This window comes from Indicator indicator, chromosome Z (genome assembly GCF_027791375.1).
Source record: "Indicator indicator isolate 239-I01 chromosome Z, UM_Iind_1.1, whole genome shotgun sequence".
Taxonomy (NCBI): Eukaryota; Metazoa; Chordata; class Aves; order Piciformes; family Indicatoridae; genus Indicator; species Indicator indicator.
The window spans coordinates 66410100-66422362 of NC_072053.1; the positions used below are offsets into that span (position 1 = coordinate 66410100).

At 42.1% G+C, this 12263-nt stretch overlaps 1 protein-coding gene across 2 annotated transcripts in view; it reads left to right on the forward strand.

The window, feature by feature from the left end:
* ZNF462 (zinc finger protein 462) overlaps positions 1-12263 on the forward strand; it is a 57131-nt gene that overhangs the window by 31105 nt on the left and 13763 nt on the right. For both annotated transcript variants that reach the window (XM_054398077.1, XM_054398078.1), the window contains 2 exons: positions 5271-5535; positions 9907-10043. In XM_054398077.1, coding sequence (XP_054254052.1) covers positions 5271-5535; positions 9907-10043 — 402 coding nt within the window. The remainder of the gene's footprint in view (positions 1-5270; positions 5536-9906; positions 10044-12263) is intronic.

Genomic DNA, 12263 nt, shown 5'->3' on the forward strand with positions numbered 1-12263 from the left:
GAAGATCACATTCAAGACCACCTAAAGAATCTGAAGGTGCACAAGTCCATGGGATCTGATGAGATCCATCCGTGGATCCTGAAGAAACTGGTAGATGGAGCTGCTAAGCCACTTTTCCATCATATTTGCAAAGCCATGGCAGTATAGTGATGTTCCCACTCTCTGGAAAAGAGAAAACATAACTCCCATTTTCAAAGAGGCAAAAAACTAAGACTCAGGGAACTACAGGCTGGTCAGTCTCAATTCTGTGCCTGGCAAGATCATGGAGCAGATCCTCCTGGAACCTGCCAAGGCACATGAAAAACATGGAGGTTATTCAGTGGCAGGCAACATGGCTTCCACAAGGTCAAAATCATGCCTGACAAATTTTTTGGCCTTCTATGAGGGCCCTGGTAACAGTGCTGATGGGCAAGGAAAAAGCAACCGATGTTTTCAGGGACTCATGCAAAGCATTTGACTGTGTCCTCCATGATATCCTGATCTCTAAACTGAAAAGACATGGTTTTGGTGGGTGATTCACTTGGTGGATTAAGGAATTGGCTTGACAATCACACTTAAACAGTAATGGTCAATGGCTTGATGTCTTAAGTGGAGACAAGTAACAAATAGTGTTCCTTAGCAGTCAGTACTGCAACCAGTCCTGTTTATAACAGTTTTGTCTTCAATATGAACATTGGAATTGACTGCACCCTCAGCAATTTTGCCAACATCACGAAGCTCTGTGATGTGGTCCTCATGCTGGAGGTGAGGGATGACATCCAGAGGGACCTGGACAGACTTGAGATATGTGCTCACACTGACCTCATGAAGTTCAACAAAGCCAACTGCAAGGTCCTGCACCTGGGTCGGGGCAGTCCCAAGCACAAATACAGGCTGAGTGGAGAATGGATAGAGAGCAGTCTTAAGGAGAATGACTTGGGAGTGCGGTTTGAAGGGAAGCTCAACATGAGCCAGCAAAGACTCAAGTTGGAGGCCTGTGGCCAGTGGAGTTCCCCAGGGATCAGTATGGGGTCCAGTTTTGTTCAATATCTTTGTTAACAACCTGGATGAGGGGATTGAGAATACCCTCAGCAAGTTTGCTGATGATATAAAGCTGGGGGGGTGGCTGACACTCCATCAGGCGGTGCAGCCGTCCAACAAGACCTGGATAGGCTGGAGAGCTGGGTGAAGGCAAGCCTCGTGAAGTTCAATGAGGATAAGTGCAGGGTCCTGCATCTGAGGAAGAATAACAACATGCACCAGTACAGGTTAGGGGCTGCCCCGCTGGAAAGCAGCTCCACAGAGAAAGACCTTGGTGTCCTGATGTCTCTGTGGGACAGCAATGGTATCTTGGAGTGCATCAAGCAAAAGTGTCCAGCAGGTCTAGGGAGGTTCATCTCCCCCTCTACTCTGCCCTAGTGAGACTACACCTAGAATACTGTGTCTAGTTTTGGGCTCCCCAATTCAAGAGAGACATGGATCTGCTAGAGAGGGTCCAGCGGAGAGCCATGAGGATGATTAGAAGACTTGAGCATCTCCGCCATGAAGAGAGACTGGAAGACCTGGGTCTGTATAGTCTTTGAGAAGACTGAAAGGGGATCTGATCAGTGTTTATAAATATGTGAGGGGTGGGTGGAGGGGGGCAATCTCTTTTCAGTGGTGCACAGTAATGAGACAGGGAACAATGGATACAAACTTCAACATAGAAAGTATCACCTCAACCTGAGGAGAAACTTAATATACAGTGAGGGTGATGGAGCACTGGAACAGGGTGCCCAGAGAGGTTGTGGAGTGTCCTTCTTTGGAGACTTTGAAAACCCACCTGGATGCATTCATGTGCAGACTACCCTAAGTGATCTTGCTTCAGCAGGGAGTTGGACTTGATCTCTGGAGGTCCTTTTCAATCTCTGACGTGCTGTCATTCTGTGAAAGTATTCTTGCAGCCAAGAATGTCAGCTGTATCTTGGGCTGCATTAAATGAAACATGGCAAGCAGGTAGAGGGAGACGATTCTCCCCCTCTGCTCTGCTCTCGTGAGAGCCCACCTGGAGTACAGTATCCAGCTCTTGAGCCAGCAGCACAAGAAGGACATGGAGCTGTTAGAGTGGGTCCAGAGGAGACCTGTGAGGATGACCAGAGGGCTGGAGCACCTTTCCCTTGGAGACAAGCTGAGAGAATTAAGGTTGTTCAGCCTGGAGAAGACAAGGGTCTAGTATTTGAAGGGAGCCTATAGGATAGTTGGAGAGGGACTTTTTATGAAGACATGTAGTGGTAGGTGTCATGGATTGAGTTGAACCTGCTGCTGTTATTCACACCATGCCGCAGTCATGCCAGCTTCAAAAATGTAAGTGCTAACTGGAGCAAAGTATTATGGGGCTTGAAGTTCAGATTGCAACATGGGAGGCTTCCTGTACCAGTTGCTGCTTCTGGGTTCTGGCTTCTTGGGAGTGGTCTCTTTTCTGCAGGCATGGCGGTGAAAAGAGTGGGAGTTGGGTAGCTACTGGGTTTGCTTTTTTGTTTTATGCTGTTTCTTTTTTCCCTGTGTATCTCACTGTGCTTCTTCTGTAGACAGGCTAAGTTGCTAAGTTAAGGTAATCATACACTGTATTTTTAGATTAATTAGATTATTAGGTAAGATAATTACGCATTGTGCTTATGATGTGTTATATTAAATTCTTATCTATTTAGCTCAACCCTGAGTTTTGTGTGTTACTCTTCCCCTCACTTTTGTGTTGGGAGAGCAAGCAGGTTAGGCTTTGTGCTAAACCATCACAATAGGACAAGGGGTAATGACTTCAAACTGGAAGAAGGTAGATTTAGATTAGACACTAGGAAGAAATTCTTTACCAGGAGAGTGGTGAGGCCCTGGCATAGGTTGCCCAGAGAAGCTGTGGAGGCTCCAGCACTGGAAGAGTTCAAAGCCAGGTTGGATTGGTCCAGTAGAAAGTGCCCCTTTCCATGATAGCAAGGGGTTTGGAATTGGATGATCTTTAAGGTCCCTTCCAAACCAAACCAGTCTGTGATTCAATGATGGTGATATAAATATCCAATTGGAAGTTTGAAAGCTGAAATAATAGACAGTAGATGATAAGGGAAGTAAAAATGTCAGAAGTATAGTAAGTGTTCTAAACAACCACGAAACATCCTTGATCTGAAAATAATCACTTTTAAACATATATCTTTCTTAGCAGTTGATACCACTGAGGATTTGGCCAGAAGTATGGTGATATGATGGAAATTTTTGATCCCTTCATCTACAGGGAAGGGAACAGTAAGCTACAAACGAAACAAATTAGTTTTTCTACAAGTAATTTGAGTAGTCCACCCAGAACAGGATGGTTTCCAGTGCTATGAACTTAGGAACTTTTTTTAGGCTCTCATATCCTTGTCAGGAAATTCATCTCACAGTGTTTTGAGCTTTTAGAAGCATTGAGCCAGGCAGAGCAAACACTAGGCTGCAGATACGCAAGTCAGCAAGTCAGCTCTGAATGATGCATCATTTTGGGCCCCAAGGTCCTGCTCCAAAAGAGAGGGAAGATACTTCTGCAGAGGTTTGCAGCTCCTTGGGCCTGTCCTATACCAAAGTAAAAGAGTGGTGAGCCCATTTCAAATACAATGGAAAGAAAGCCTTGATATTTGAATGGATGGAGTTCACTGTGAGCCCTCGCAGTGAACAGACCTGCTGTAGAAGTGGTGGAAATAAATGTTGATAAATGCTGAATTGTAATCTGGCCTCAGTTCATGAGACCTGGATAGGTCTCAAACAAACAAACAATACCAAAATTTTTTTAAAAAGTATTTAATTATTTTACTGGAATGTTTCTTGTGTATAGCATTGTCTTTACATGGTGATGAAGCCAGGGGAACCTGGAAAGATTTGTCTCCTTCTTCTGTTTTATTTTTCACTTCTCAGTCATGTATAACTGCCTTTTGAGGTAGAAAAGAAAGCAAGCATTTTACTCTTTTGAAAACATTTGAAGTCCCCACACTGAGTGGCCTATAGACCTCTTTGCCTTTTTGTTTTTCCATATTCATTGGTTAGAATGGATAGTACTATGTCTTTTAGAGAATTCCTAGATATCTGTCATTGGGAAATTAAGCTTTGGAAAATGAAGTACCCATCAAAGCAGGAAGTGGCTGGTACAGTTTGTGTCCTGAAGTTGTGCACGCTCCTCTCCCCACCCCAGTTTGTTTTTTTCCCCTCTTCTCCAGAAAGCTGAAGAGCCTTTTGTCTTCTTTTCAGGAAGGTTACACTGAAGTTCATCTGTGCCTTATTCACCTGCTTTCATTTGTGCCATTCACGGGCAGCTGTGGGTTATATGGGACAAAGCAGATGAATTCCTAACCTTCACATTCAAGTAATGTGTTGGAAAACGTTCAATACAGTGCCTCCTCCCTCCTTTTTTGGAACGTTCCACTAAAGTATTTTAACTTTCAGTATCAGTACTGAGACATCTCTAGACCCTGTTTCTCCACATGCCATTAAAATGAGATAGCTGAGTTCTGATGGATTGTAAAAAGGATGTGTCTATACAGACATATCTATATAAAGAGATCTCTTTCTGAGAATAGCAAAACCTAGCAGCTTCCAAGTAAATGTGGTTTAGAAGTTTGCTTTATAGGAATTTATGGTTAAATGTTTGGTTTTTTTTCAAATGATGACTTCATTTCAAGCACCATCAGCTAAGAAAACTTGAATTTAGTTTTTGTGAATATTGCTTCAAGTGTGACAATGTAGAAATGTACCATTTGGCTGAAGTTTACTGTAACAGTAAATGAACAAGTAGGGAAGAATATCAGTTTCTTTTACTGTTTTTTTTTTCTTTTTTTTTTTCCTTTTGGATAGGGTATTTACATGTGTCCTGTGCTAGACCTTCATCTGATTTAAACTGGCATAAGACATTGGAGACAATCTGGTCTGACTTGTACACCAATCACATAAACACTTGGCAGTATGATTAATGTGCTTTACCTTCACAAATTAAAAGTGTCTTAAAATCAAACTTCTTTTTAGACTGCGTTTAATTTAAATCTGTCACTTTATTCCTCCCCAGATCAGATATCAAAAGTATAATTTATACCGATCACCTTTTAAATTGTAGAATTCACATATAGATAAGATTAAGAAATATTATGCCTCTTTTTCTTAATTCCTTCAGAAAGCTGTCAGTGGATTTCATAACCAACATCTTGATAACCCCCTCTAAAAGCCAGTAGATGCTGGGCAGGCCTCCAACCTTTTTACATTTGTTGATCCACCTGGAATAACAACTTCTCTCTGTTTTTCTACAGACTCTTCATACTCTGAACCTCCCGATGTTCAGCAGCAGTTGAACCACTACCAGTCTGCAGCTTTGGCCAGGAACAACAGCAACATCAGTCCAATCCCACTTTCTGGAAGTGCTGCAGGACTGGAAAAACCAGAAGCCATCCTTAACTGTGAATTTTGTGAATTCTCCTCGGGTTACATACAGAGCATTCGGCGTCACTACCGTGACAAGCATGGAGGGAAAAAACTCTTCAAGTGCAAAGATTGTTCCTTTTACACAGGCTTTAAGTAAGTACTGTGCAAAACAAATAAACTGAACTCATAAGGCATCTTTTTAGCACTTGACAGGATTTTTTGAGATGTTCTGACATGTTTGGCTGTAGCTAACAGAAAAATGGCCACTGTTGACCAGGGAGAGGAACATGGGAAATGCTATGCCAGATCACAGCAGCATCCATGTAATCCATTTTCCTCTCTCCTACACAGCCGGTACCATCTGCTGCAGATGAAAGCAGAGTAAGTCTTTGGAGTAGGTTTTAGAACCACAGAATTACAGAATTACTGTGGTTGGAAAAGACAATTAAGATCAAGTCCAACCATTAACCTAACACTACCAAGTCCCCCACTAAACCATGTCCTAAGCATCACATCTACACATTTTTTGAATATCTTCAGGGAGAGTGATTCAACCACACCCCTGGAGAGCCTGTTTCAATGCTTGAGAACCCTTTCAGTGAAAAATTTTGTCCCAGTATCCAATCTAAACCTCCCTTGTGCTACTTGAGGTCATTTCCTGTTGTCCATCTTGTTACATGTGAGAAGAGACTGACACCCACCTAACTACGACTTGTACTTCTTTCAGGTGTTTGTGAAGATCAAGAAGGTCTTCCTTCAGCCTCCTTTTTTCCAAGCTAAACAATCCCAGTTCCCTCAGCCACTCCTCATAAGACATGTTCTCTAGACCTTCCAACAGCTGTGTTGGTCTTCTTTGGATGCACTTCAACACCTTAATATCGCTCTTCTAATGCGAGGTCCAAAACCTGAATGAAATATTCAAGGTGCAGCCTCACCAGTGCCAAGTACAGGGACACAATCACTGGTCCTGCTGGTCATAGTATTCCTGATACAAGCCAGAGTGCCATTAGCCACCTTGGTAATCTGAGCACACTTCTGAGCCGGCTGTCAACCAGGACTCCCACATCCTTTTCTGCCAGTCATCTTACCAGCTACTCTGTTACAAACCCATAACGTTGCATGAGGTTGTTGTGACCCAGGTGCAAGACCCTGCACTTGGCCATGTTGGATCTCATACCATTGGCCTCAGCCCATCAGCCCAGCTCACGTAGATCCCTCTGCATAGTTTTCCTATTCTCAAGCAGATCAACACTCCCTCCCATCTTAATGTCATCTGCAAACTTGCCAAGGATGCATTCAATCCCCTAGTCCAGATTATTGATAAAAATCTTAAAGAGAACTGGGCACAGCCCTGAGTGCTGGGGAACACCACTCATGACTAGATGCCAGCTGGATACAATGCCATTGACTACAACTCTTTGGACCTAGCTGTTTTTTATGTAGCAAATAGTATGCCTACCCAAGCCATGAGCAGCCAGTTTCTCCAGGAGAATGCTGTGGGAAACTGTGTCAAAGGCTTTACTAAGATCTAGGTAGATAACATCCACAGTCTTTCCTTCATCCACTAAGTGGATATCATAGAAGGAGATCAGGTTAATAAAGAAGCACCTGCCTTTCATAAACCCATGTTGACTGGGCCTGATCACATGGTTGTCCTGTACATACTCAAGAATGATCTACTTCATACCCTTCCCTGTCACCAAGGTCACTCTAACAGGTCTTTCATTCCTTGGATCCCCTTTCCAGCTCTTTTTGTAAATGGGTGTAACATTTCCTAGTCTCCATTCAAATTTGACATCCCTTGTTAGCCAAGACTGATGAAAAATGGCAGAAGGTGGTTTGGTGAGCACTTCTGCCAGCTCCCTGAGTACCTTTGGATGGATCCCATCTGACCCAGTAGACTTGTTTGTGTATATAAGTGGTGCAGCAGCTCAATAACCATTTCCTCTTGGCTTATGGGAGCTTCATTCTGCTCATTGACCCTGTCTTTCAGCTCAGGGTCTTTCACCTCAAGAAAAACTGGTCTTAATGTTGAAAACTGAGGCAAATAAGACATTGAGCACCTCAGCCTTTTCCTCTTCCTTGATCACTTTGTTCAGTAATCTCCAGTGCAGGAGAAATCTCCCTAGTCGTCTTTTTGTTCATAGTGTATTTTTAGAAACAACTCTATGGCATTGCCAGATTGAGTTCTAGTTGGGCTTTGACCCTTCTAGTTTTCCTTCTTTATAACCTTACTATATCCTTTTAGCTCTCCCAAGCAGCCTGTTGATTATTTCAAAGGTCATAAACTCTCACTTTTTCCTGAGTTCCAGCCCAATCTCTTTGTTCAACTACCATTTTACAAATGAGGATGGTTTGCTCCTGTGCCTTTTAAGGTTCAGGTCTTCCTGAAGGTACATTCTTTTGAAGAATTCCTAGCCTTCCTGGGCTTCTTTGTACTTCAGGACTGCCTCCCAAGGGACTCTGTCAATGAGGCTCTTAAACAGACCAAAGTCCGTCCTCCAGAAGTCCAAGGTAGCAGTTCTGCTCATCCTCCTCCTTACTTCTCCAGGAATCGAAAACTCTAACAATTTCATGATCTCTGTGCCAGAGATGGCCTGCAGCCTTCACATCACCCACAAGTCCTTCTCTGTTCACCACTTTACTTGCTGGATATAATAGCATAGGTAGTACTTTTTCCTCAGCACAGGCAATTGGAGGGCTTTCCTTATCTCCAAGTGTGAAAAAAATAATGTCATATTCTGATGGAACCAGCATGAAGTGTGGGACAACCAACTGACCTAGAGAGAGAGGCGATTTTGTATTCTCTATATACAGAATTTATACATTTCTGAAGAAGTGTCTCTCACATTACTTTATTTCTGCAACTGTCTATAGCTAAAATGCAAACCATTCTCTAGCATATCTGATAGCATACATAGACATTTCAGAAAATCCGATTAGATGTGCAAAGCTTAAAAATATGGTGCAGTGTGTGTGTTTAGGTGTTGTTCCATAAGAAGAAAACGTTCTGCACCTGTGCTGTGCATAATTTCCTCCTAATACACTCTATGCTCAGTCTTAACACCCTCAGCTGACATTTGAGGTCTCAAACCTTTCAAGTTGTTACAAGACTGGTGACATTAAGCAGTATGACTGAATAAAGGGGAGGAGTTCTGTTGAAGAAAATGTTTATTGCAAACCTGAGAGAATCCACACAAGATCAACTTGAGTTTACCTATCTCTAGCCTCTGTTGGTTCAGTCCCTTGCTGCTTCTGTGATAGTGCTTCTGCTTGTGCTTGCTGCTGATTACTATCTATCTTAAAGATTGACAGCAATTACCAGGTCTGTCCAGTCTGTTCCTGTCTGAAGAGTGCCATGTTCTTCAGTCTGGATGAAATAAAAATCATCTTGCATCAAACACCATTTAAACGTGGTCAGAGTTGCATAAGGGAGTGTGATGTCTCAAACATTTAGGGAATAAATCTTACTTTGTTCAGAAGCACAGCATGTTTTCTGTCTTTTAAGAAAAAGCAAGGTAGAGAAGGGTGGCAAAAAAATCCTCTCTTCAATTCACCATAGAAACTTAAATGCTTGAGAACATTCACAGAATTTGATAGAAATACACCTGTAGAATTCAGCAATAGTTGGATCAGGCTCAAAGACAGTTGTGTTAGTAGGTTGCTTTATGTTGAACCTAACAGTTTTGAGGAACTTCAAAGAGATTTCTAAGTCTAGTTAAATGTGGTGAGGTCCTTAGCTTTTTCAAGATTTACCACTGCTTTAGGAAAAATTAACCAAGTGCCTCAAGTTTACAGACACCTCTCACTGCAGTAGTTAAGCTTGGTTTTAGATAGGTGTATGGTTAGATTCCTCTGTGTGCATGTCTCTTACAACTTTTAAGCATGCAGCAAATGCAATTGCCAACATGACATTTCTTGTTCAAAAGTACATTCATTCCTCTGCATTAATAGGTAGACTATTCTTCATCTTACATTTTCAGATCCTTAAAGCCAATGCTTTAAAATTCTGAGCCAAACTCACTTTGAATGCAAATCTTGTTTGTATCTTGAATATAAACATTTTAGCTGGTTCTGAGCTTGTCCTACAAACACAAAAGGTGGATAAAACTGTTATCTGCCTCCAGAAGGTCCAGAACACTTGATAAATTTTGTTCAAGCTGGAAAAAAATTATTCTTTGTCAGAGAAAGTACATGGAATATTGCAGCCTGAAGACACATAATGAGCATAAAAGATGCAAATTATTTTGCTCTCTTACCTGTGGCAATGTGACTATAGAGCAACCCATAAGAAAAGAATATCTCATCAGAGTGTTTGTTACTTGAGGATACAAGTCTGAAAATACCTCTGCTCATGTGTTACTCATGTGAGTAGCCTTGCTGAACTGCCATGTGGCACTGTGAAGACAAGGTTGAGTGCTATCTGTACCATTTTATGCCACACGTCCCTTACAGGGCTGTGACACTTCATCATTCCCTGCACACCTCCTCTGACTGCTTCCATCTCTCCCTCCTGTTTCACAGATCTGCTTTTACTATGCACGTGGAAGCTGGGCATTCGGCAGTTCCTGAGGAAGGACCCAAAGACCTTCGCTGTCCTCTTTGCCTATATCACACCAAATATAAACGCAACATGATTGACCATATAGTTCTCCACAGAGGTAACATTATCCCTGTATGTGTCTGTATCTGTTGAGGGGAATGCTGAGCAATGGCCCTGTCTTTCAGACTGATTTCCTTGAATTTTCCCCTCTCTGCACATGAGTACAAGTTCGTTAAGTCATCAACCCTTATGTATCTTTTATTTTAATTTCTAATTGATGCATCTCATTTATTTTTGCTAAAACTCAGAGCTAGCCAGTGCTGAAAGAAGGCAGATTGAAAACAGTTTTTAAGCTTCTCCTCTAAAGGGGTTAACAGTCATCAAACACCTGTTCTGAGAGAGTTGCCCTAAATTACAGCTCTGATCTAGGCCAGAGTTGTTTCTTGCCTGTTGTTTCCACCTTTCATTTTTATGATAAAGGCCTTGCCGTCATACACTTGGTGACAAGGTGTATCAACTAACCATAGAGGTCCCACAGTATCCTTGATTATTTGTGGTGTTTTTTTTTTTCTCTTCAGTGTTCTTAGATCAAAACAAGAATTATCTTTATTTTTTTTCTGTAAGACTCATTTTCTGTCTTCACCTCTTAATTCTTTTTTTATGCCAACTAAAAGTGAAGGATTTCTATATTCTATTAACTGGGCTTGCTAGCTCAGGAGAGACAGCTCTCTGGGCTGGGATTCGTGCCCACAGCTATCACACTCAATGCTTGTAGATGGTCTGTTGGCTGCTGAAATCCAAACCCATGTGTTGGGATGGCACTCTGCCTGCTTGCAGGTTGGGCAGAGTTTCACAGTAGAGTATTGGTGGCGAGCAAACAGAAGTTTTGCATGCCATCTTTTTCCTGGAGGAGATGCTGGTGTGACAAGCGCTATCATAATTCCTTGTAACATGCCACTTTTCAGTGTTCACAGCTTAAAGTCCTTCTTGTACTAAAGCAGTGAGGTTGGCAGAGTTCATACAAATTTTGGTCTGCTAAAAGGGCTGTTCTGAGGGAACATCTGGGAAAAATGACCTGTCAGTGATTCAGAAAGCACATTACAAATCTCCCTTATTTGGTTGTTAGAATTTGGCAGATGCTTTAGCTTTTACTTTCTGTCTATGAAGGTGGTGCTGTGTCAAATTTTTCTCAGCTTAAGGGTATACACCAGAACTGGCATACTCTAAAGAAGGGGATTTAGTTAACCCTTGTGCAGTGGACCATGTGGTTCCAAGTGCTGCTGAGATGTGCTCTGTTTTGTGGCTCTGCCAGGGCTCCAGTGAATACTGCCACACCTTTAAAATACAGATAGACAAGAGAGAAATGGATGGGCTTAGGGTATTTTCCATCATGTATAGACTTCACACTGGGAATGTCCAGTTACAGAAGTGGAAGAGCACTTAATGAGCTCAAGCAACTATAATGCCTGTTTAGGGCTGTTTTCAGACCAATTGTGAGGAGGTGGTTAACTCCTGGGTAAGCTATCTGGGGTTTTTTAGAGCAGTTGCTTCGGCTACACAAACTAACCTCAAGCCTTTGTGCTCCTAAAACACAGCTGGTAGCAAAGGACATTAACAGTATATCCTCTAGAGCAATGGGAGAGGTAAAAAAGAGTAATAGAAGTTTTGATGATGAATCTCAGTGACCACAGGGGAAGAACAAGGGTTTTCTCATGTATCAAGCATCCAGCTAATAAAGGAAGTAGAGGCCTTCCTTAAAGTACTTTCTGATGTGTATATCCAGCTTAAAAAAATACTCTGCTGCTGTGTTTGTGTGGCAGCTGAGGCAGACAGTTTTGACAAGGCTTAACATTCACTGAAAGAGAGTCAGAGGGACAGTGAATGTAGTTGGAGATAGGCTTCTGTTTTCATAGCCATTGCATTGGTAAAACAAACGCATGCCCACAGCCATGGTCCAAGAAAATCAGCTTTGAGGTAGATGGAGTGGTGCACTCCGTGAAATCAAGAATTAAGGATTTGGTCCATTCATAGTTAAAGTTCTTCCTGTGTAAAAAGGATGTGTTTACAGTTGCATGACTCTTACATTACCTCCATGTTGCTGCTCCCCTAATCCTTGGTGAAACAGAATGTGCTTGTCTCTAGTAAGTGGCTTTGGAAGCTGAGTTTTACAGGGTTAAAGCATTATTGTCTAGAAACTTGAATGGCTCTTCAGAAAAAAGAAAATTAAGTAAGGAATTTGTTTCTCATTAAGAATGAGGGCAAATAAGCTTTCAAGAGCATTCTTGTATGTATCACCTATTCCCCTTCTGTGGGTACAGATGGAGCACAGACTTAATAC